The following is a 26,588-nucleotide window of genomic DNA, read 5'->3' as shown; positions in this document are numbered from 1 at the left end:
TCTCTAATTTATATCATAACAGCTTGGATTATATAAAACTGGTTATACCGCGTCCCAGCCTGGCCCTTCTTACCCAGGCCACATGCTGGCTTGTCACAGCGATGGTGACGTCTTTGATGAACACATAAACGGAGTCCACGTTGCGAGACATGCCCGCGCCGCAGACCCTGTCGTCCACCACCACACGGAACCATGGGCTGGCGGCGTCATCACAGAGGGACGCCATCTCAAACGCCCCCAGACCTCCCGCCGCTCCAGATATTCCATCAAAGGAGGTGAAGTGTGCGACGGGGTGCAGTGTGCAGTGGCTCTGCATGACATGGGAAGCTCTGACGCCCTCCCTCACACTACACACTTCACTGTTTGCGCACATCTGTTCCTCGCACTTTACCAGCCCTGACGCTTGGCACATACACTGCGTCTAGACGCAGTCTTTGTGCACCATCACTTGGCCCACCTAGAAAAATACACCATGTCTCGTATTAAAAGGGATTATCTTTTAGGCCTTTGCACAGATTATGGGAATTTTACAGATTTATTTATGCATAAAAAATGTATAATTAAAATTATAATTATAATTTTTGCCAAAAATACTATTGGGGTTCCTTATGTAACGCTACACAATACTTCCGTTAATCCCTTTTCTTCACAATATCTGTATGCTGACAGCATATAATCAATTCCAGTACAGACTCACTGTCAGGTATTGGCCCTGATAGATACACCCACAGCCATCCATTGGAATTCACTTGATGCCATCAGAGATAAAGCCTTCGTCACATTGGCATCGCTCATAGCAGTTGTCAGAACAGGTAAATGAGAGGGTGAGACTGGCACAGGTGGTACCACAGGTGTCAGCACACAGCTCATAATGACTGTTGGCAGGACAGGATGTAGCTGGGGGGAAGAAGGGTATCGTGAAATCCTCCGTATATGCACGCACATGGGAATGAAATATGGAAACACATTGGATTGTCTTTTAACAATGGACTCACGACAGAGGGAGCCGCTCCTCCACAGCTGGATCTGAGCTCCAGCATTCTGGCAGGCCCTCGCATAGGCCTGGACACTGTTACACAAGGTCTCTTGACTTCCCTCCAGGGCACAAAGATCAAACACGCAATGGGAAACATACGCTGCCGGGTCGACCTTACCGTGGCAGGCTTTGAAAGGCCCGTCAGGAGCGCTGATGATGCCACAGGAGTCCATTTGGCTTTACTTGGCGGCCTTGGTTTTGTCACACACCGGACACTGCCCTCCACAGCCCCCACACACCAGCCTAAGTGGGTCCACCACCCACGCCTTCCCAAAGTCTTCTATACTGCTCATCAGTCGGCCACCAGGGAGTCTAAAGTCATCAGCAGGGTTCCTGTTGTAGTTGCCACAGAGGCCACACATCTTACCCTGGTATGTAGAGGGTACGATCACCTCTGCGTAGTAGACAGTGTCATAGAGGACGGTCAATCCAATGTCTGTTTGGAGGATGATGTTACGACCCTCTTGGGTGATTGTGACACGTCCATTTCCCAGGTTAAGAGGCAGGTCATCAGTTCATCGTCAACCTGTGCCGTCAGGGGGAAGGTTCAGTGAGGGGAACCGAACAAGCAATGAGGTGGGAAAAAGTACATTCATAGAAGTGAGCTGAGAAAAGGTGGATCCACTTACAAAGACTCTCCATGCTATTCCCTGTTTGACGGAAATGTCAGAACCAAAGACTGCAACTGCTACCGACTTGGTAACAGCCATGCTTCCATTCCCATGCTTTTCATTTCCCTGGGTGACGGTGAAGGCTGGGAGTTGACCCTTGTCATCATCACACACCTTTGCCAATGTATACACGCAGGTGCCCTGGAAATCAAACCTCTGCCCATCAAAGGAAACCTAGTGAGGGTCACCTGAGACCACACACTTTCCTTGTCCCAAGGGGTGGCAGCCTTTCACGCCCTTTATCAGTTAACAGACCTACTCTGGGCGGCACTTGATGTTTTGACATGCCACAGCGCCATTTTCTCCACAGGTGCACTGCTCCAAACATTGGGTCTCAGGGTAGAAGACCTTTCCTTTCTTGTAGTAGTGCCCCCCATATGTGCAGCCGCAATCTTCCACGGTACACAGGCATCCCCACTCAGCAGGAAGCCGCTGTCACACATGCAGGCCTCAGCACATGGTCTCTTGCAAGTGGTCACTGAGGTCAAACTGGCGCAGGTGGAAGGACAGCCAGAGGCACAGAGAGCATAGTGGCTATTTGCTGGACACACCGTTGCTTGGAAAGAGAATAGCATGCAGGGAGGTTCCATATTAATAATAAGGAAATAGAATGTATGTACAGTATTGCTAAAAGTGGATTATCCAACAGTGCCTGAAATATTCAAACACAGACTTACAGCAGAAGCTCTCGGACCTCCAGGAGTAGATGCTGACACCCAAGCTCTGGCAGGAGGACATGTAGCCTGCCACGGCTTCACACACCACGCTCTGGTAGCCGTGGTTATGACATGCATCGTACACACAGTCCTCCAGGAAGGGAACGTGGTTCACGCGGCCGTGACACTCTAAAAGGCCCTTCCTTGTCAGAAATGATTCCGCAGGGCTTCCGTGCACGGTACGGTTCCCCCTGGGAGTCGGAACAAACTTGGCACAGCGCCACCTGGCAAACAGAGGAACATCCCGGAACCAAGGCCACGATCCAACTCTTCCCTAGCCGGGCTGCGTCAGGGGCAGTCTGTCCATCCCGCATGGTCAGCTCGTCCTGTGGCTTTCCATTGTAGTTACCGCACAGGCCACAGACCGAGCCTTGGTAGTTGCTCGGCAGAGTCACACTAACAGCGCCACGCCAGTCAAAGGTCACCGTGATACTGGCGGCTGTCTCTACCACGGCTGTCCATCCACTGCGGTACACAAACAGCTGACCATTATAATTTAATGGTAAGGACATAAGCTGTCCATTGAGCTGTGGAGAAGAGACGGAGAGGGAGGATCATTTATAGGAGATTATAGATTTAATAATTCCCCAGCGCTTACTAATCCATTCTAATGCGCAGTTAAAGCTTAGTTTAATTAAGTCCGCCTGGAACACAAATTCTAATGTGTAATTAAATATATATGCAAAGAGCAGCATGGATAGCAGATTTAACACAATAAATGAAAGGCATTATCACCCACACATGAAATAAAATGAGGCTAAGAATATCTGTCCTGTTTTTGTCCCGTTCAATACAGAGAATCTGAGCTCTCATTCCGTCTCTTGTGTTTTGTTACACATTCCCTTCTTATTTATTCTTGTTGTACGTACTTTTATCAAACCAAAACTCTTTCGCTCACCAAACTTTCGGTACCTACAAGGATTCTAAAAGGATAGTCCCTGCTAACTGTGAGGGAGATCATGCATCGCTCTTGGTGTGGAACACGGCCTTGCTTCGCGGTTGCAGTTCTCTGCCGTGACCTTGAAGGAAGCAGCCCTGGCTGCCGAGCGCACAGGGTCACCAGCCGGTACACACACGCACCCTGGAAGTCGAACCGACGGCCGTCGAATGTGCGGTAGTGCGGGTCCCCCGACGCGGCGCACGTGCCTCAGCCGATTGCCCGGCACACGAGCTCCCCGTCCACTAAGCCGCACTCCTCGTCGGCCGAGCACGAAGCTCCGCGGCAGGTCACCATTCCGAGAGCCACGTCGCACCGGCACAGGCGGCCGCAGGCCTCGTCAGCCCAGAAGCGCTGGCCCGCTCTTTAGTATGCTCCCTCGTAGGAGCAGCTGCATGTCTTAGAGGGAACGCATACCCCGGCGCTGAGGACGTAGCCCTCCAGGGCAGGTCTGCCGACGCTCGGGGAAGGGGCAGGACGACTGGCAGGCGCTGGCGCAGCCGTCGTAGTGGCTGTGAGGCTGACAGTTCATAGCTGGAATGAAAAGAGGGAATTGGAATTTAGAAGAAGATACACTTCAGTGATCCCCGTGGGGGAATTGTCCCCTGCATTTAATCCATCCGAGGAGCAGTGGGACCCCACAGCATGCGACAGGCCACAGCCCGCGTCTGGGGAGTTACTCCAGTTCTAGTACTGATGCCAATAACCAAGGACACGCATGAGTGGTTGTGGGGTTGGTCTCGCCTACATATAGACAATTTAATGACAAATGTCAATGGAGTATGCGTCTTAAAAACCTTGCAAGAGGGTGAACACACACAAAAATGGTTGACGTTTGGTTATGACTCGATACTAAGAAGGCGGACGTTTTAGAGCTCTTCTGAAATACTTAAAAAAATATATCATATTTGAAACCATGCACAATTAGTTTAAAGAGTGGGAAATTACAGAACAATTATTCTACGAACAACACTGCTTCAAAACGCACACTGCTGTAGCTGCGATGGAGACGGAGACGGCATGCCAGCTGCGGAACCTGTCAGCCCCGTCACTAATGAAGACGAAGCAATTTCGGCTGACACTCTACGGGCAGTCTTCCAGATGAGAGCGTCGAAAGCAGTTGCCAGAGCCGCGTCACGCGGGCTGAAGAGCGTATTTCAAACACCGCGGACAACGTCGCGGCCATCCAAGCCAAAACCCAACAGCTGGAGGCCAAAGTCAAAACACTCACCGCAAAGTTGGAAAGCTACAAGAATAGAAGCAGACGCTCAAACCTGCGTCGGATCGGACTCAAGCAGTGGAGGGAGACGGCCTGAGCTCCTTTTTTGGAAGACTGGCTACCAAAACCCCTGGGACTATCCTCATCAACCTCCCCTTCGTTATCGAAACGGCGCATCGGCTCACTGGTCCCAATCCAAGCGTGAACGCTCCTCCTACACCCCTCATATCGAGATGCCATAATAACATGTACATGTGATGTCATTTCCCGACCTCTCCGCTGAACTACACAAACAACGCGGACGATTTTGAGGACGTCAAAGGGAAACCCCGAGACGAGCCTATCCAGTAGGGAATGATCTTCCCCGCGAAACTCGGAGCGCCGTTCCAGGGTCGGACGCACGTGTTCAACGATCTGAACGAGGCGGAGGCCCCTTGCCGATGGGGAGGCGGGGCGGACACCAGCTGGAGCTGTCACACTGCCGGGTACACTGTAAAACTAGTCAAAATAACTTGTAACCCCCACACCAGTACTATAGACATTGCTGTGTACCGTGGATCAGGATACAAGCTGTTCACACTAAACACTAAAATAGACAACGTGAACTTTTTATAATTTCAGTTAAAATAGATCTAGATATAACCGTGTGACTTCATTTTGACGGACCCATTCTCTCCTTATAATTATATACTGTTAACTGATATTATACATATATGGCAGATTGTAGGTTTTTGGAACACTAGGAGAGATGCATGCAACTTGAACCTCCGTGACTTTAGTTAGAACATTTTCTGATAGATCCAAACATACGGTGGTGGTTATATTTGGCAGACGTGCTCTGATTCTTTACATTTTAAAAGCTGTTAATCTATTATATTGTGTGGCAGGTTGCACTGGGGTTAGAGCTTACAGGGGGGTCAAATTCAATCTATTTCAAATGTACTATTTTTGTCTGTTCTATGATTCATTAAAATATTAATATTAATATGCTTTTACCTAATATCGACGCAGATTAGACAAAGTTGAAGAATGTTTCTATGACAGCATTGTCATTTCAGATCCCGATCACACCCCGATATCTATTATTTACGCAGATTAAAATTCAATGACTACCCCTCCAAGATGGCGCTTTCACACTTTTGCACATCAAGACCCCAAATTGATGTTATTTATTAGTAAACAAATAGACTTATTCTTTGAATATAATACGAATCAAACGTCTGCAAGTACTAGATGGAAGGCTTTAAGGGCGTTTCTGAGGGGACAAATTATAAGCTTCACCAGCTCTAAACTAATAAAAAACAAACATAGATTGTAACACTTTGGGGTGGATTCACAAAAGGTTTGCGCAGCTTTTGGGCCTGATAAACCTGGGCAAATAACGTAAAAAGCAAGCGTATAACTCTCAAAGGGTGAAGCACCTGCAAACGGTGAAGTGCACCCCTCATTGCACTGCCGCACCAATAGTAGTCTTGGTGTAACGATGCTATTTGCACGTATGTAAATTAGGTATCATTTATACATTTTGTATAGATTCAGAGATTGTTTTACATTACAGTGTACGTTATATACAAATTAGCCACTTTCTATGCAAATGAGCCTCGTTGCAAAAATCGTCCAATTCACAAACACAAGCACTAATAGCCACATGCAATTAGAGAGAAATTATTATTGTCTGAAGAAAGTTGGTGGTAACTGCACGGAAGGAAAAAAAAAAAGGGCACTGAGGGGATGGGGCGGGATTTTGCATAGCATCAGAAACCCCACATCCGAGGATTATTCCAAATAAAACAAATAAAACCAGTGTGTCTTCATTATTTAAGATGTCTTTATTTTACTCCTTTTTCTAATTGAACGAAACAAATAAAGCGCGTTTCCCATGTCAGGCTCTGCGTCACCATTGATATCCCCCCCCCCCGCTCCCCCTCCCCACACCCTAATTTTATTTGTCCCAACTTAACTAAATAATTGAGTATATGGACACTGGATAGGTAGAGTGGGGAAAGGGAATGTATATTGTTGTTGTCATTGTCTCTATGTTGTTAGATTTTAAGTCCTGAAAATCAATAAACAAATTGTTGAAATAAAGTGGTTGAGCTCCACAGATGATTTTTTTTTTTAAACATTTATGTTTTATCTCTTTCACCAGGTGTTTCAAGTACTCACGGCAGCCAAACGTTTTCCTCCATTCCTTAATAATAACGCTTTTCTCTCGGCACTGCTCGCTGTAGGAGGCCAGCGCCTGGCACAGCATCCTCTTGTCGCCCTTATTCAGACACATGTCGTACACACAGCTGTCCATGAACGACCGGGGATCCACTTCCACGTGACAGCTATGGAACACGCTGGTCTCGGCCGCGAAGGCGCCGCACCAAGCCTGTCGCACTCGGGGCAGTTCTTCTCGCAGGTGTCCCGGCAGGGAGTCTCCCCGTCCTGGTCCCCAGTCTGCTGGCTCTTGCCCCACTCGGTAACCGAGGCGATGGGCTTGCCCTCTGGCCTCTGGCGCTTGTCGCCATTGTCGCCGTTGAAGTTGCCACACAGGCTGCAGACCTTGCCGTAGTAGCTGCTGGGCAGCCGGACGACCAGCTTCCTGTTCCAGTCATAGGAGACTTGGAGGCCGAAGTCTGTCCCCACCATCGCAGTGCGGCCATGCTGGGAGACAGACACCTCACCCCGACCCAGCTGAACGGGGAGATTCCGCCGCTGCCCGTTCACCTGAAATGCACGCATCGGGTCAATGTACCGCAGGGATAGTACGAGGGATCCCAGAGTCGCGCTCTTATGTTGAATAAACCAGCTCACCATGACAGAACTGATTTCATTCTTGCGTATGATGATGGTATAGCCGTACACGGCCACGCCCACCTCCCTGACGTAGGACACCGCGGTACTCCCTCGGTTGTCGTTACTCTCCCTGACCGAGGAGGGGACAAGGCGGCCTAGGTCCCCACGGGTGGTGGAGAGGGTGTATTTGCAGGTGCCCTGGATGTCGTAGTCGTTGTCATCCAAGGTGTGGAAGTCCCCACGCCCAGCAGGTGCCCGGGGACGCACACAGCCTACAAAGCCGCACAAAAGCAAGCAAAATGAACGCTTTGTAAACATTCAAAGTATTCATTTCAGAGTATGCACTCACCTCTTATTTATGAATTACTGGAAATATCTAGTGAATTTATTAGTAGAGTAGAAATCATGTCAACTCATAGATTACTTGATATTTTATCTGTGAGTCTTGCCTGTGCTGTAGCACGCCCTGGTCCCCTTCCTGACCATGCATTTAGTGTTTTGGGGGCAGGAGTGAGCTTCGCAGGCCAGGCCCTTCACAGGATGGCACGTGCACTTCTTCTCACAGTCTTCCTCGTATATAATTTCTCCCGGCGATGTGCAATGAGAAGTTCACATAACTTTAGGCAAAGCAGTCTAAAGTAATTCCTACACTTTTATAGTGACTTTGTTCAACTTGGAAAAAGATTTCCCATGACCTTCACATACTGAATAGTAATAGTAAAGGGAAATGAATAAGAAACTTTAAGATCTATCTTTTGACTTGAGTGTATTGACATTTCTCTGGATGAAATGTTGAGTATATGAAAAAGACCTTGTTTTGAGTCACACTCCCTGTGTTTTCTTAATCTACGAATAAAAAGGCTTTATTTCAATGCCTTGGGGAGACAGTTTTCACATTTTCACATTCATTTCACATTTTCATAGCGAATAGATAAAATGCAAATGAACCACCGGAGTGAAGATTACATTTTTCCTTGACAGCGGGGCAAAAACACAAAAGTGTGCCAAAAACAGCCAATGCTATTATAGTCTCTCAATGTTAATACAAGTCTAACATCAGTTCTAAATTGTAAAAAGAATGTAGTAATGGTGAGCTATACAAACATTCATTCGTGCCTTGTAGGTTCTTCCGTTCAATAACAGCCGCACTCAGACCCCTTCACCGAGTTTGTCCATTGAATAAAAAGCCGTCGTCGCAGTTGCGGCCCTCGATGCAGCTGCTGGAACACCGGACCATGTCCGAGAGGCCTGGGCAAGCAGCAGAGCAGGCGTCCGAACACACCCCGTAATGGCTGTTGGCCGGGCATTTCATGGCTGAAAAAGAGAGCGACGACGGTTTTCCCGGTCCAAGACGTTGGTACCTTTAATAGATAGCGTCTTGCCATCCCCGTCAGAGGCGCATATATCGAACACACAGTCCTCCAAATAGGGTTTCGGGTCCAGTTTGGGATGGCAAGCCGCGAAGGGACCTTGAGGCACTGTGATGTCGCCACAGTAATCGGGCTTCGTAAACGCGGCTTCCCGTTCGGGGGAGCAGTCAGGGCAGCTGTTCCCTTCGCAGCCGCTGTGACACACAGCGCCGGGGACGGTGACCTTCACGATTTCCCAAAAACGCTCGTGTTTTTAGCGAGCTGACGCCGGTTCGGCATTTGGAAGCCGTCGCTGAGGTCGCCGTTGAAGTCGCCGCACAAGCCGCAGGTTTTGCCTCGGTAGTTTCCAGGTACGGCGAGAGTCACATGGTAGACCGGGTCGTAGGTGAGACGCAGGCCAAAATCGGTGGTGATCACGTAGTGGACGCCCTCCTGGAAGACTGTGACCACTCTGTTGTTGATACTCAAAGGGAGACTGCAAGAATATTAGAAAGAGGGTTTGTTTCTTCCGTCTTGTTCTTTAATCTGGGTGAGGACAATAGGACCGGCGGCTCTGCTCATCAGGACTCCAAACATGTAGCCCCGCGTGATGAGCGTGAAGGCGTAGACCTCCAGAGCCACTAGCTTGGTGACGGACACCACCTTGTCGTCGACCATCTGGTTCCACTGCACCTTCTCCACCTGGACGGAGAAGGCCGGCAGACGCGTGCCCTGCAGGCCGCAGCCCTTGGACAACGTGAAGGGACAAGTTCCCTGGAAGTCGTACGCCGGCCCGTCGAAAGACACGTAATGGGGATCTCCAGAGGCACGGCACACGCCCTCACCCACAGGATGGCAGATGACAGAATATTTGTCCTCTACCTGATGACCTGTATTATTGGATATTTGTCACACTGAACGGTTTCAGAGCAAATATAATACTAGACAATTAATATTAGATGCTTTAAACCCGACCTAGTTCCTAGGTCTGCACAGAAGAGCAGGCTAAAATTCCTCCACAGCGATGTGAAAGACCGATATAAAATGAATGGAAGCATTTCACTGCAGTTTTAGCAGTTAAAGATGGTGCAATGGTGGGGCAATTACTTCTTCACATAGGAGATACGGGTGTTGGGTAACTTTTTTCATCAAATAAATTAAATAATAATAAAAATTAAAAAAAGTGTACTCAGGTTGCCTTTGTCAAATATTACAATTTGTCCAAAGAACCGAGTGTGACAAATCAGGAAGAGGAAAGGGGACAGGGAGGGGAAGGGAGGGGAACACTTTTACATGGCACTGAGCTTGTTAACATAAGTTGAAAATGTGAATCGGTGTCAAATGGTCCTTGTTATATTTACTGCTCTCAAATCCACATTACCTCACCACTCTGCACGCACTTGCACTCCTCCTCACACTTCCCATCGGGATAAAACACTTGTCCGGTTTTGTAATAGGGGTCATCATGGATGCAGCCATACTGTGAGAAGGGCACACACTGATCTCCACTGAGAATGTGGCCCTCGTCGCAGGAGCAGCCCTCCTCGCACCGGGCCCCGCAGCCTCGGGACGGAGATGGGTTTTGGCAGGAGGCAGGACAGGCGGCCGCACATAGTTGCTGTTGGTCGGACATTTCACCACTGGGACGGAGAGGTAGAGATAAGGATAGCTTTATTTTTCAAATTATTATTATTTCTGGAAATAAAAGTGTTCAACAGTGACAAGAATTTCAAATCCCGAAAACAATGTTCACGGAGTCAAAATAAATAATTTAGTGAATAAGTGGCATTATGACATGGAAAACATTTTACAGACATTTTATATCGAAATATTGAAAACATTATCCTAGAGTATAGCTTTTAAATTTTTTGATTTTTGACAGTGGGCATACAATACAAGATGATTATTAAGCTGCAATGCCTATCTCTGCAGGAAAGCTGGCAACTTTAAATGCATTCACAAAAAATATCAATCAGTTTATGTTTACGCCAGTTAATTATATCTCCTAGGCCTTGTTTATTTATCTATTTATTCATTCACTGTCATTAGACTGAATATCTTTCTGACCACATAATTGTCCGGTTCTCCAGCTGTGCACCGTTGCCCCTGCAGCCTGACAGGCTGCAGTGTAGACTGTGATAGCCTGACAGAGCACATCTTTCCTGCCCTTGTACAAGCACACGCCGTAGACACAGTCGTGAATGTAGCCGTGGTCAACCTGAGCGTGGCAGTCGCGGAACGGTCCATTCGGGTCTCTTAAGACACCACAAAACACCACTTCTTTTGGGCTATGTTGCAATCGGGGCACGCCCCTTTACAGCCTGATAGCTCACCTACTCTCCAGCTGACACCAAAATCAACTGGCCCAACAGGTTTGTCACCGCTCTTGGGAAAAAGGTCATCCTCTGCTTTGCTTTTATAGTTGCCACAAAGCCCACAAACCGCTCCGATGTAGCTGCTGGGCAGTGTGACGTACACAGCACTGTTCAAGTCAAAGGAGACTTTGAGGCCAAAGTTTGTAGAGAACATGGCGAACCAGTCACTTTTCTGCACAGACACCTGCCCGTCACTCAGGGAGAGTGGCAGGTTAGCTAGCTCACCATTTACCTGGGAGCAGAGAAGCAGTTTTTTAAAGAGGGAGGTGGAGTAAATATAAGTAAATATTCAGAAAATCAAAGCAAATGGGATATCGTCACTCCTATAATTAAAGTAGTTCTTACCATGACCAGGCCCTTGTTAGTCTTTCTGATGATGATGGATAAGGAGTGAACCCTGACTTCCGCCTGCTTGGTGTAGGCCACCGCATTGCTGCCTCGGTGGTCATCCTGCACCAGCACCTCGAAGGGCACCAACGCAGGATCCTCGGAGCAGAGTGCGACCAGCTGGTACACGCATGTCCCCTGGAAGTCAAACCTCTTTTTGTCAAAGGTTAGGTAGTGAGGGTCACTTGTGGCCTGGCAGGTGCTGTGGGAGACAGGGTGGCAGTCTGTCACACCGTCCACCACCTGACACTGCTGGCCTGCCTTGCAACTCGTGTCCTGGCATTGAACAAGTCTACTCTCAGCGTGGCAGTGACACCGCCGCCGACTGGTCGGGCCAGAAGGACTGGTCCGCGGGGATGTAGCGACCCTCATGGGTGCAGCCACAGCGAGCGGCAGGCACACACTGACCTAAACTCAGAAGGAAGCCTGTGTTGCAGGTGCAGGTCTCCACGAAGGGGGACTTGCATTTGGAAGGGGCTTCGGGGTCAGAGCAAGTAGCCAGGCAACTGCTGCCACACAGCTCAAAGTAAGTGTTGGCCGGGCATTTAGCAGATGAACAGGAGGAAGGAGATGAAACAGTGTAAGGTGACTTCCAAGAACAATATGTTATATAATAAATGTTTATTTTAGAAAGCATTATCTAGCTCATGCAATGCGGTTGAAATAACTCACGACGGTGTACGAGATTCCTCCAATCTTGAACCTGAATGCCAGCTCTCTGACAAACTTCAGTGTATGCCTCCAAGGCTTTGCAGAGAATATATTGAAGCCTGCCTCCCATACAATTGTCATATTTACAGTTTTCCAGGTAGGGTTGGGGGTTGATGAAAGCGTGATACTTGCTAAAAGGCCCGTCAGTCACACGTGCGATAGGCACCGCTCACTTCCGCCCACACACTCATCTCTACAGGGGGCATTGCTCAGTATCCCTGGCACCTTCCAGCTCCTGCCAAACACCAGCGCCCCGGTGGACTGGGAGCCTGAAGGGGCGGTGAAATCATCACTGGGGTCACCGTTGAAGTTGCCGCACAGTCCACAAGTCTTTCCAGTGTAGCTAGCAGACACGGTAAATACAAGATAATGTTCCCAGTCATACATAACAGTTAGACCAAAGTCCGTCTGGATGACCAAAGTACGCCCACTCTTAAATAGAAGGACAGCTGGTAGACTCCACAGACTGTTGTCAATCTGGAAAGGAGGGCATGAGATTCAATCCAAATACATGGATCTTATTATTACCATTTTCACTTCAGTTCAATAACAATCATTGGCATTCTCCCAATAAATTAAGCTTATTTAGCTACACTAGGTAAGTTTCAAAAGATAAATTTTCCCCAAAATTCTGCCAAAGTTACGCTAAAGGTATTGAAGCATTATGCTTCAATACTTACAATAATTTATTGGGAGAATGCCAATGATTGTTATTGAACTGAAGTAAAAATGGTAATAATAACATCCATGTATTTAGAATAGCATTCATATTAGCATTATAAAGCAAATGAAAAATACCAGTGCTCTGTTATTCGCTTCTAAAGCAAACTGCCAGCCCAGGACATTTGACCTTGCCGTACGCATTACAGCATCATTCGTGGCCTCATGATGTTAGTCACCAGTATACAGAAATGTGTTTGATGAAATAAGCTTCCAACATTCTATGAATATTTAAGTTTACCCACACATGCACATTTACAGGCAGAGCAGCAGGGAGCAGGTAGACAAAAGAGGCGGGAACGTGTGTTTTTCTTAACATTTACAAATTGCAACTCTAAAATGATGTACACAAGAGCAATATTTGCAATTATGGTTTTGTATAATAATACAATTGACATTGCCAAATGAATCTAGAAAATTGAGATGGGAATAGAGATGGTAAAGCTTACCCTCAAAAGACCGGTCCAGACCGAACTGCTGTCACTGTGCATCCGTAAACCCTCAATGTTACCATGCCAACATAAGACACTCCAGGACTTCCTCTGTTCTCGTTTTGGGCTAAGCCATCAAAGGCCGGTAGACTATCATTTACTGCACAGTTCCTTGCAATGACATATGTACAGGTGCCCATGAAGTCAAAGCGCTGCCCGTCGAAAGTGCGGTAGTGGGGGTCTTTCATAGCCCAGCAGGTTCCAGTCTTGCTGGTCCCTGGCTTGGGCACACAGGAGGGCTGTTCACCCTTCATCTCACACACTTCATTAGCGCTGCAGGTGAAACTATTGCAAGAAAGAGATTCCCCTAGAGAACCATAGAAATCCTATTCAGTAAATAACAACTTTATAATTGTTTTCTATTGTGTTTTATACAGAATGTTGAGATACTTAATTAATCTTCGAACAGGTCAGGTCATCTTACCTGTCTGTGTGCATTGAGCTGGGGCCCCAAAGCCATTCATCTGACTGACTTCTATGCTGTAGAGAGCAAAGGCAGATCCGGAGCTGGACACTGTATGTCTGATGCTTGGTTTTGGGTGGTAGGACAGCTCCGCCCAGGAGAAGTCTGTTCCTGTGACTTCTTTCCACTGGACAAGGTTTTACCATCAATATACACCTCGGCAATTGCACTTTTCTTGGCCAATATCAAGGCTAGGTTTTTGAAACCCCCCTGTACCACTAGGGAGTAAGAGGTACAGAAGCGGTCTGTGGGCAGGATCGCCATGAGGAAAGGGTCATAGTATTTGTTCCGCTTATGTTGGACACCATTAAAGAGCATGACAACTTGGATGCCGTGATCAGCCTGAATGGATAGAGTTTCAGGGTGGTGAAGGTGGGCCTCCACCCACTGCCCTCTATGTGGCACGGTGGTGCAGTGCATTGCACTGGGGCCTGGGGCGCTGTTGGCACCGTGACCCGGTGGGTTATCTCCCAAATTGGAGCCTTTCTGTGTGGAGTTTGCATGTTCTCCCCGTGCTCACATGGGGTTTCCTCCACCTACCATCAGTAAGGACTCCCACCAAAAACATGCACACATCACCATCGTCTGACCAGCGATGGACACCTGGTACTAGGTTCCCGGGCGTGTCGACGAATGCTGCCCAATGCTCCTGCCTCCCCCACCGGAGGAAGGACAAGCCAGGATGGGTTAAATGCGGAGGCCACATTTCACTGGCCACCACCCAAAAAGCATGTGTGTGTATAGATATATATGCATGTGTTTTAGTGCGGTCATGTGACAAATAAATATTCTTAATCTTAATAAGCTCTAATCAAATTGAGAACGCCATCCTTCTTCCCAGGGTGGTTGTTGACTTGGGTGGGCTGGGATGCCTGGATGTAGACACTGTCATAGCGTGTCTGAAAACTGAGGGGAGGAACCATGAAATTGGAGCCCCAGCTGCTCACGGGCAGGAGCTGTTCATAAACGTGGTTACATTTGGAGAAACGCCAGGCACAGGTGTGGCCAGTCATGATGGCCACGGGGTGTTGGGGGGTTACTTGAATTCCAGACAAGTCATAGCTACTCTGAAGCTGGACGCTCTCATAAGGCTGGAGGTTGATCACCATTTGGCTGGCAGCAACATAAACCTGGCCTTTCGAACTTGATTGGACTTCTATCATATTGTTTTCCCTTCCATTAGTCACAGAGAACTGTTTAGAAGAGCCAACAGGGGATTTGGCAGGTGTAAAAATAAAGTACTCTGTGCCCCACTGGGCGATGTGATAAACCACAGACATGTCTGCTCTGTACAGCTTATAACTGAAGGAGGATACGGTCACATCTGCTGAGGCTTTAATGCGCACAGTGTTGGAGGTTTTCTGGGTGCCGTACACCTCAACACCATTAGGAAGAGCATCGGTGACCCCTTCCCCTGCCGGGAGAGTCTTCTCATGCTGGAAGTTCAACGGAGGAACCTTCACTGTAACTTTGGTTTCAGCCTGCAGGGCTGTGATCTGAAGCTGGAAGCGAGGACTACCGTAGTTTGCGGCATAATTCTGCATGAAGGTGAGGACAAACTCTCTCCCTGACAATCTAGCACTAACTGGACCTGACAAACAATGAAAAGCAGATAAAAACAACATTAAAGCACACAGAGAGCCTCCAGAAAACCACTTTAAGATTATCATTCACTATACCTAATAAGTGGAAAAATAATTCAAAAAGCAATTTCAACTCAGTAGTGACATTTTGGCCAAGGGGAACACAACAACAGGAACATTTAATGAAAGGCAATACAAGACTCTTCCGAATTCTCAGTCAAGCTCAATACTGAGGTGCTTTATCGTCCCAAAGAAAAATTCAGGAAAAGACACTATGACATCATTTGAATGTTAAAGAGAGGGATAAATGTGAGTCTGTAATGGATGGATTGCTTTTCTTATTTCTTCATGATAACAGTTGTGAGTTTTAGAGTAAAGAATAATCACTTGCCTGCTTCTCCGAGGCACTCAATAAGTCACTTATGCAGACAATATAATGGCATAATGGAAGTCTTATCAATATCTGTGCCTCTGCTGTGGGAAGAACACATCCCCAGCTCAGTCGGGCCCTGAGGGATTTAGATTACACTTCTGTTTCACCCATCCATTATAATGGTTCTCACCCCATAGCAGCTGTAGGTAAAGGGCATTCCTAACAAAAGCAAATCTCAATTTAGATGCCCATCTTTTATGTGCCGCACTCAGAAATTCCTCACCTATTTTACATTCTACTCCATTCATCTATGCAGCAAGGATGGCTGCACAGCAATGCTCCCGATTGATGGGTTTGACACTATTATAAATTGCTTCAAATGGAGCGATCACTTGACTATACATGTCAAGCTGAAGAATTGTCTTCCAGAATTGGATAAAAGTCACAACCATGGATTACAAACACTCGGCCAGTATGAATTGGGTTCATTATATTATAGTTGTTTTAAAGGTGAAAGGGATGTAATCATCAGTGATTTTCCAGAACTATGAACTTGAATCGCTATCCAGACACTAGTGCTTGGTGCAATATTTTTCTTTGATGGTTAATTTAAAAATCACTGCATTCTATTCCAAGTTAAATAAAAATAAATAAAAAATGGATACGAGTAGGCATTTCATATGATTAAGTTTACATGAGAGTGCAACCCCTGGAGTGGGCCCTGAGAACACACGGGCATTCTTGTCACAGTCACAGTTTGAACAGAATATAATTAAATTAAGACTGAATATAAACACTTACGGCTGAGCAGAACCAGCAACGCACACATCTTCACCATGGTCCCCATGGCTGAAACAGAAATAGTTAAAATGAATGATAAAAAAGAACTATTGGAAATGACAGCAGCCTTTGACAATGTGTTCTGAGTAATCACTCAGAACACATAATCACAAGTAATCACTTTGACACAACATATTGACAATTCACTATCAGAATTTGCGTCTGGGAGAACAAAATATTTACCTGAATAGATACTAGGTGGACTTCCATCACGTTGAGATGCATATTCTTCTATTCTTATTTATACCATCCAGCAGAAAAACATAAAACCAACTCCTCTACAAAACAAACTAGGGCAGAACGTGACTCAGATGGTTATGCCCTGATGTATATTAACATAGGTGTGGCATTCAGTGATCGGCACTACATAATAATTCCCTCAACTGGGGAACTGAATATTCATAATCATCAGGATACTTATTGCAACAACAGGATAACATTGGTTGTTCAAACATCCTTTTTTGAGGGTAGAGCCCCACATTAATGACAGCTGTGTCGCACTAAGCATCTTCTCACCTTTAGTTACCAAGGTTTGTATAGAAAAATTAATGTATTACTTTCTTATTACCTTATCACCCTGCGTCTTCTCTCGGTGCTTGCCTTATTGATTTGTCTAGTTCTGCTATAACTTTTTGAATCCTGAGCTCACCATTTTGATAGCACATTGCAACAGCATAAAGCACAGCCTTTGTCTATTTTTTCTACAAAAACCCCAATGTATATATATATATATATATATACAAATATACTGTATACATATTAGGGATGCAACGGTACAGTGGGCTCACAATTCGGTATGTATTACCGTTTTTGGGCCATGGTAACGGTACGGTTTCGGTATCTTTATATTTAAGATTTATTTTTTCATTAAAAAAGTTGAAAGGTGTAAAAAATGTTTTTATGGCAGTCTGCCACAAATAAGTTGTGTAATGCTTAATGTATATGACTGTAGGGTAGGGTGGAGACGGGGGTCAAGTACATTGGTGGGTTGTTATAATTCGCATAAGTTTATCTGATTGGGGGGAGGTGTCCTGGATAGCGGATAAGACAAATATTAATTTCCGTTTATATATTTTGTGTGTGTGTGTGTGTGTGTGTGTGTGCATATATATATATATATATATATATATATATATATATATAAAATATTTTAAAAATGTTTTACAATAAAAAAAATATTAAAACCAGCACTAGTTAGTTATTTTTGTGTAGAACAGGTATAAACAGTATTTTGTACACATAAATAAACTTATTGAAATAAAACCTCACAGTCAGACCAGTGCATGTGTGCTTTCACTTTGTGAACCTGACGTGACAGTGGGTGCACTCCTGTTCAGTCAGGGCACCTCCCGGCGAGGGAGGAGCATAGGCCATGTCTTACATGGGAGGGGGAAACATTTATAATGCTGCAACTTGATACGGAAGAGAGATAAAGTGAATACAACTTGGCCCAGAATGCATTTGTACAGTATAAGCTTGTCAAATGAGAAGTCATTAAGAATTCAATATTTAACTGGTCTACATTTGGTGAGCTGCTTGTGGGCCACAATTAGCCTAGGTACATGTCCGGGACCCATTTAAAAGGTGTGCCCCATGACATTGTTGTAACGTGCAAGTGTAAAATTTGGTTTAATACCTGGGGACAGCAACTGGATGTAATTAATTCATGGGAATAATTTGTTAATGGCACCACTCAAGGTATCCATTAATCACTAGATAACAGTGCCATTTTTACAGAAGAAAAAAATCTTCCACTACAACTGTGAACAAAGACTGCATATCAACCCTTATTTAAATTTAAATGAATACTGAGATGAGCAAATAACAAACCATGAACATGATATTATGCATGCAATTGAATCTCAACTACCCCCCCCCCCCCAAAAAAAAATAGAAGAATAGAACACTGTACCTTGAAATTGAAATAAAATAGAAATAAACAAGGTAAAAGCCAATGCAAAAACATATAAAATAAGGTTATCCCTAAAAAGTAGTTATTCTTATTAACTGAAACGTAAAAAGAAAGGGCTGAACTAAAATGAAAATAAAAATCAAACATTTTTTAGGGCATTAATGAACGGAGATTATCACCCAAAGGGATCACAGGTTTGTCCTTCACCTTAAAACTTCTCCCATCTTGTACACAGCTACAATCCCCTGTTGGCGCAAATTCATTACCATTATTAAGATAACCCGCATCACACTGGCAACCTTCCACACACACCGAGGAGCAGGCATTATGCAAGCAACTGCACCGTGACCGGGGCCCTGCAATGTCAGAAACGGTGTTTTACTGAGTCACCCGGCCAACCACGGCGGAGGTGAACGGAGGGGGGAAGGACCCGTGGTGTAAGCCGGTGCCGGCGGGACCGGGCCTGGATCAGGTCTGTCGAGGTAGAAACACAGGCATTAGCACGAGAGAGGGCAGAGGGATGTCGAGGCGAGAACAACAAGGTTAGGGTTGGCTAGTGATGCATTAGTACCATCTAGTGGTCCGGCGGCACCGGGGAAACGGTGGCCTGAATACCAATGGTTGTTCCGCCGAAGCAAGAACTTATGCAACTGAAATCAAACGCGCCTAGTGATAGATACTTTATAGTAATGTTACCTTGCGCGGTCATCTGATTCTGCATGCAAACAACATCTGCATTTCTCCACTGACGTGTTATCAATACCGATCATTAAATGTTAGGAGTGCACACACGTGGTTCACTAAACCCTCCACATTTAATTTGACACGCAGCGATGCCGAACCCTGAACACAATTACAGTTGTCGAACATGTTCACTTGATTCACTTGCGTGGCTGAAGCACATCGCGCTTACGGCGGAGAGCAAACAGCTGCCGCGCGGATCCGGCGCGGGGGCCGGGTAGTCAGCCGGAGAGCTTCGCGGGCGCGGACCGGATTCCCCTCCGTGAAGACAGAGGTCAGTGACACACCGCTTGTAAAAGCTAGAGGGGTCCACTTTGTCATGACTGCCTCTGAATGCTCCATCAACCTCCGCAATCCCACCGCCAGACCCCCCGGGGGGTCGGAGCAGAGGCCGGCCGCTCAGATGAACACATTTCACCGTTTCCTCCGCGGCAGCCCATCGACGCGCCAAAGGTCGCCTCTGCTTCTCCGGGCCTACCGCAAAGTGCTCCGGATTAACATGCTTCTTTCTGCGAGCCAGCTAGCGAGAGGTCGTCCGCCGGGGTCAGGGTTCAAGTTGCCGCACCGGGCCACAAGAAGTGTTGGCATATTTTACTGGAAAAGCCGATGCCGAGCCCGTCTCCTAGGATGATTCTTAAAAAAATAAATAAAAAAAGCTAAGTCTGTGTAGATAGTGAGTGTGCAGTCCCAAACAGAAAGCAAATGCAGAGTGCTTCACAGTTACGGATATGGCACCATTTACCTGCAGGGGGCACCAACATTGCATTTTAAATGCAGAGACGCACACTTTGGGAATTTATCTTTCATATCTGATCTTATAAGCAAATGAAAATCAATAAAAAGAAATACAGCTGGGTAAATGTCACATTTAATGTCATGTCCACATTAAAAAAGCTGAGTGATAGAACATAAATATAAATAATAGAGTATTTTTGCTGCTCATCTTCGCCAGTGAGTCATTCAGACTGACCAAGAGAGGGAAGTGCTGACTTTTGATCTGCGTCAGTCTCCATATGAATCTCAAATTGCAACCGGACTATTATGCCTCTCTTCTTATACAGTATGTCAAATAACTACATATCATAGCTATGCTAAGACCTGGGACCCATTGATGAGGCTGCAATATTCGCCAGGACCCTAAGATGAAAATTGGCCGAATGAGGGGTGGGAGGGTCAGAGAAAAAAGCAGTTCAATGCATTCCTCATCACCCCAGAAGGTGATGGTTACCATGGTAACTGTAGCCATTGTGCGGCCACAATTGGAAATGGGGACACATGAATTGCCCCGGAAGACAAAGCTGGGGTTGTACTGGCAGGTCACCACACAGACCAGGGCACCGAGCTAGGAGAGTCTCTCACACATTGCTGAGAGAAATGGAAACAGGAGCGGCTGCAAAATAATGACATGGGGAAAAAAAAAAACCTGCCCCCTCATGCAACAACAGCAAGAACATACAATCTGAGCCATGCAGCCGTTGAGTTTAAGTTCTATATGAAAGCGGATGTTGAGATGAATGCAACAGTGTATTTAGTTAGGAGGGTGTGAAAAACAACCAAGATATGAGGTCACCATTAAGGGGATCAGCTTACGGCACGGACCCCCAGCATGGAAACTGGCCAATAATTGGCGCCGCTGAGAAAACAAACATGTTGTTTTGGCACAGGTGGAAGGGGTTTTGTGACTACGCAGGGAGATCCAATAACCGTCCACGTTGTTCTTTAGTATTTGCTGACAGTCTGTCGTACAATAGCTGTTGGGGAGCTGTTTGCCTCACAAGTTCTCCGGGTCCGGCCAAGGATGGCACCGTAAACAGCGATGCCCTCCGGGGCGATATGGTCATCTCCCGTCATGCCGCACAGTCCCCGTGCGACAGCCTCATTAGAGAGGGCAGCGGCATAATGAAAGCTGTCATACTTGACACGGATGCACTGATTTGTACCCACGACCGGTAAAAGGGTCTTCGCTCCGACGGCTCTTAATGCGCCTGAGCCTCGGAGTCGCAGGAAGCAGTCTGTTGGGACCATTTCTCTATGGGGGAAGCGGTTGTGTAATGTCATAACCAAAAGCAGTCGGTTGTGCGGCGGCGGTGACGGGAGAAACGTGGCGATACGGCACAACTCAAACGGTGTGTGTTAAAGTACGCCGTCAAGGGATCAGATTAAATACACAACCGCACTCAATTAACACGTCGAGCGCGTGTGCCTGGCGAGAAAAAACAACTGTATGATGAAAACAAACACGAATGCGTCCTGCACGAATAAAATGATGTCACGCGTTTGCGATACCAAATGTGAAGCCCCTCTCTCTCCCGTAGATGGCAACGCGGTCCTCGGCCACTTTTGACACGCACGGCTGTCGCGGACGCAGCCCGGTCGTCGCTACCGTCATTCTGCATCCGACCCCAAAAGAGGACCAGAGCAGTCACGGCACAGGTTCCCCGGAACGCCCCCGAAGCCCTCCACCGTCGAAAGTATAAAGAGAGGGAACCTCCGAGTTCCTGACGCCGGGGGCGGCCTTGAACGCCACCCGCCGCCCTCGCAAGGTTTACGCTCGGTTACGCCGAATCATTCTAAGCGTAGCCGGCTCAGACGGAAGAACCTTGAGATTCATAACTGGAATTCAGCAGATGAGCTCAGAGATATTAATAACACAATCTTTAAAGCATGTTTCACGGTGCATTCTCGCAATTACTACAGCCTCGTTTTTCATAAATGATGAATTAGTGTCGCAGTTCACAAGTTTAATTGGACTGCTTTTTATCACCGTTTCTAAATTCAACAGCCATCCTTCCACACTTGTACCATACTATACAGTAGTACCTTGACTTACGACTGCATCTACTTAGGACTAATCCAAGATACGAGTAGCGATAGTCGCAAAAATTTGTATCGACTTGCGACCGACTGCTCCAAGATACGACCATGGAAATTTGCAGTTGGTGTGTCGGCGGCCAGTCAGCAGTCAGTCAGCGGTCAGTCAGCGGTCAGTCAGCGGTCAGTCAGCAGGCGACCTACATCGTGTCTGGACGTAGTTCGTGGCTTACCGATACTTTTGTTCATATTAACTGTGTTTGTGCTGTGTATTTTAAATAAATAAATAGATACAATTATATATATATATAAATATATATACACACACACACACACACACACACACACAAATAACACAATTAAAAATTGAAAATACAGAATGTTTACCTCATTCATGCAGGTAAGGAGGTAAGCAAGGTGGGATCTTTGTATGTATGCATGCTGGACAATGTTGGTGCTGGACTCACATTTCTGTTTTGTCTTTGCTTTGTTAGTTGATGTGATGTTTGCGTGACTATCTCCAAAGCCTAAAGGGAGTCTAACAAATAGACCAACCCTTCCCGAAATTGGTTTTCTTACCTTGATGCAAATGTTATGCAATATACAGAACTAGTCATATGTCGAACCTTTTATGAAAACGGAAGTTTTTGTTTTCCTCAGTGATGTGCTCCTCTTGTTATCAGGAAGAAAACATGTTCTAAAAAAACTTATTACCCCAAAAATTTGCAAATCAACAGTACATTAACAATTTGTACACAACAGATCTCAGGTCAATCGGTATGCAAAGTAGAGAACAAAAGAAAAAAAGAAAAACCGATGTGAGGAAATGTCTGCCAATCCAGCAGAACCTGCAGGGCCTCCCTGTCCCTGCACAGCCCCAGGAGTCGTTGAGGGTGCAGCAGCAGCTCCATCCCCCGGAGGCAGGAGGAGGCTGGCTCAGGGTGGAGGGTGACACGGGGAGGAGCACGTGGCGCGCACAGCACCCCTCAGCCCAGAACGTCTCCCTTGGCTGCAGGAGAGAACAATGAGTCACTGTGAGGACGTGTTACCCAACTGTTACCTGAACACCCTGCACTCAACTGCCAAGCCAGTCATACACAAAGACCTTTTCAGTTTACTAATGCTTGGTAAACAGGTGAGTGATGCGCACTTTTAAAAAATAAAGTTTGCCAAGCCCCGTCGAGTCAAGTCGGTTTGACTGCAAGGGTCAGATGAGGAAGCGCACTTGATAAGATAACAGGCGTGCGCGGATTGCACATAAAATTGAGTCAGATTCTATTAAAAATGTATTACTGTCTACGGAAAATTGTTTATTTGGCTCCTATGAGAAACCGCTTGATGGCCTGGGTGAAGACTCGTTTAAACCCTACTTGTTTGCATCAAACAACACTCCACAGCTTCGACGTGGGTACTCCAACTTTGATCAAAACCAACTAGTATTCCACACTGACAGCCAATTATACATGTAGGTGTATAGGTACATTATTGGAGTGAAAGTTGTTTGGAATGAAACAGCTGTGGGGAAAGTGGATGTTGCATTTTGGGTCGTTTGTCAGCCGTTTGGCATTGTTGTTGAGTCCCATGAAACTTATAAAGTATGTGTAATTGTGTGCAAAAAGGCACACAACAGTTAATTAAATTCTTGTATCAATACACGTGTCTGGGTGTGCATAAAAACTGTCCATGACAACCCTCTTCTCCGCGCCACGGTTGAACTTTTGCTCCCGCCTGCGGCCATGCAAATAGACCCTCTCAGCCGCTGCAGCGGGGCTGTATCACCGTTGGACTCACAAGTCATTCGCACAATTCTCAGAGAATGGCCTTGGGTCCACAGTGCAATAGCAAGGACCGGAACATCCTGTGGGAGCTGATAGGATGCCACAGAACTTATCAGAGGGAAATTCTGCTGCCATGGTGGAGTCGAACACTGAACGCAAGTCCCCGTGGAACCTCAGAGCAGCTGGCTCCAGATGGTGAAAGTGCCCAGGAGGAGGCAAAGATACAATCATAACTTGTCAAATTGCCATTGGCCTTTGTATCACCTCTAGTTTTTATAGAAAAAGTCTCCACATCAGCCTGCACATTTTCCCATAAGAGGCAGAAATTGCAATTTGCATAGGGTTAGGTCTTCCATAAGTGATTACAAGAACGGTGTCAACCATGACATCAGCTGCCAAGACAGAATGTACAATAGTTTTAGGTCCAATCTTAACACGCATGACTCCACAAAGCATCGTGGAACGATTGTAGAAAATACAAAACTTACCTTAACTTTGCCACAATGCTTCAGCTCTGATGTAATGTTCGCACAATGGACTCTTCTGCGCAGCTGGTCTTCCCGAATAAGCACAATGGATTCAGACCGTTCCACGTCACAAACCTACAAGCTCCCATGTGAAAGTCGAACCCACGGCCATAATCAGTGGCAAGGCGTCCCATTGCCCACGACCGTGCACTTGGCAGTGGCTTGTGAGGGAGAGCGCGCGGGCCGGTTACCATCTTGAATGGCACATTTTGTCCCATATTGCCAGGTCCAATTGGTGCAGTGCAACTGATCGGGGCCACTACAGGAGCAATGCGCACGGCGGCGCTCATCAGGGTAAGATGACTCAAAATGACAGCCACACTCAGGGTTTGGCACACATTTTCCACAACTGAGAAAGAAACCAGGTTTTCCAAAATTAGCCCTCCTTGCAAGTACCTGAGGACTTTGAGCTTCAGCACAGACGTTAGACATGGGATTTGAGCACATGGCATTCCACGTTGGGTGGGCAGGAGCGATCGGGAGTGGAAGAATGTCAATTATTAATAATTTCTCTTCAGTAACAAAGGATATATATTCAAGTTCTAGCAGGGCTGGAACATGAGCAGTAGAACCTGGGGAGGTGGTCTGAGCAAGGGTGCAGTTATAGTTCACCTGTAGTACAAGGTCCAACGCACTAAATGTGTGAACAGGATGAGTCTCCCCACGCAGAGCAAAATGTTGCTATTTAAGAAACAGAATGGTTTTCCATTTTTCAAACTGCGTGCTCTTTGGGGACCGCACCGCAGATATTCAGATGAGGCAGCATCTTAAAATAAAACAAATAGCCGATTAGTTATCGCTTTATCAGCGTAACAAAAAAAATGACAAAAAAAAAAAAAAAATCATAATCCCAACCCGGAACAAAACAATAAGACCTCAGCACATACACTTCTCACATCAGGCCGTATTTGATTCCCTGTTCACTGTCAAACGCGGGCGGCCCCCGGTGCCATACGGTAGATGAGGGGAGTAAGATCCTGGAGAGCTCGCTCCGTGATTACTGTTATTAAGCCAGTCAAGCCGAACAACTGAATCAGGACCGCGCGGAACATTTTCGTCTCCTTCCTGCAGAACCACAAAAGACCGTTAACTACGTCCGCCGTTATTTCCGTAGCAAACAAGCCGAAGAGGGATATGAATCTTGGCCGCGGTCATGATCGGGATGACCCCTCCATCGCACCGCCGACAGCAAACACTTTTATTTCATTCCCCCCCAGCAGCAGAGCTGCTTGTGGCCATCAGGACGTTGTAAGTCCTTCCATTGTTGACTAAAGGCGGGATGAGATCATCAGAACCCCCACCAAGCAACTGCTTCTAATTCAACAAAGCCATAGGAGCCATTCCCGGTGGTGAGCTTTAAGCAAGCGAGATCCAGATATCTGTGAGCCAGAAAGGCTGGAGTTGCTCCGGAGCTGAATGCTTTCCAGTCCGTTTTGTGAGTTAACAACGCCAACCCCAGGGTGGACGCGGCCTTCAAAGACAACTTTCCTGAGAGCGTCACAGTCGCGGTCCGCCGGGAGAAATCTGGGATAATAGCGCGACAGCGCGTCCCCCCGCCCACCCCCAGGACCATCACGAAGAAGGCTGCGATTGCAAGCGGCCGGGAGGGACGAGGTGTCGTGTGAAGCGGCACGACCGAAGCACCTCGATGTTGACGACCGGTCCGAGCATTAGTAGCCGTGATGGTGGCTTCATGGCAGACGCCTGGCGTTGGGTTATTATCTCGTGGAAAACATCACCAGGAACATTCTACCAGGCACTGGCCTAATGACAACATCCCGCCGTAGAAGACCAATAAATTAAGAGAGTGCGCTCGGCTGTTATAGCTGCAGGACATCCTTCCCAAAAACTTGTCATAATTATATTTGATTAGGCAAAAAGTTTGACAACAACAGACAATAACGTTGGGTAATGCCAGCAGGTAAACAAATATCACTCCTCTCGCAGAGCAGAGATACTAGTTTTCCGTGTGTGAGGAGCACGACGAGGAAGGAGTGATAAGGGAAGGAGTGTCGGGTTTCACCCCGCGAAGGCGGCCAATGAGGAAGCCAGACATGGCTGCCGGGCCCAGTCGAGAACACCTGTATTGACGTGCGCTGCGTTATCAGTGACATACCGGGAGTGTATGGGTCCAACGCTGCACGGCAACTCGACATCTGAAACG

General features: G+C 46.8%; 1 protein-coding gene across 1 annotated transcript; it reads right to left on the bottom strand.

The window, feature by feature from the left end:
* Positions 1–745: 745 nt before the first annotated feature.
* Positions 746–16,662, bottom strand: fcgbp (Fc gamma binding protein; the record flags this gene model as incomplete). Its single annotated transcript, XM_080004694.1, is given in 29 exon segments — positions 746–897; positions 996–1,215; positions 1,219–1,497; positions 1,500–1,562; positions 1,666–1,881; positions 1,885–1,944; positions 2,112–2,263; positions 2,385–2,514; positions 2,633–2,950; positions 3,370–3,570; positions 3,574–3,726; positions 3,730–3,811; positions 6,799–6,873; positions 6,966–7,294; positions 7,382–7,635; positions 7,813–7,947; positions 8,746–8,961; positions 8,964–9,196; positions 9,308–9,602; positions 10,099–10,330; positions 10,811–11,000; positions 11,189–11,319; positions 11,433–11,802; positions 11,804–12,036; positions 12,157–12,221; positions 12,359–12,454; positions 13,527–13,617; positions 14,714–15,450; positions 16,617–16,662. Coding segments are annotated over 29 exon segments (5,754 nt in total).
* Positions 16,663–26,588: the final 9,926 nt, after the last annotated feature.

The sequence above is a fragment of the Zeus faber genome (assembly GCF_960531495.2).
Source record: "Zeus faber genome assembly, chromosome: 8".
Taxonomy (NCBI): Eukaryota; Metazoa; Chordata; class Actinopteri; order Zeiformes; family Zeidae; genus Zeus; species Zeus faber.
The sequence above is the reverse complement of the archived record's forward strand: the minus strand, read 5'-3'. Positions and strand labels throughout refer to the sequence as shown.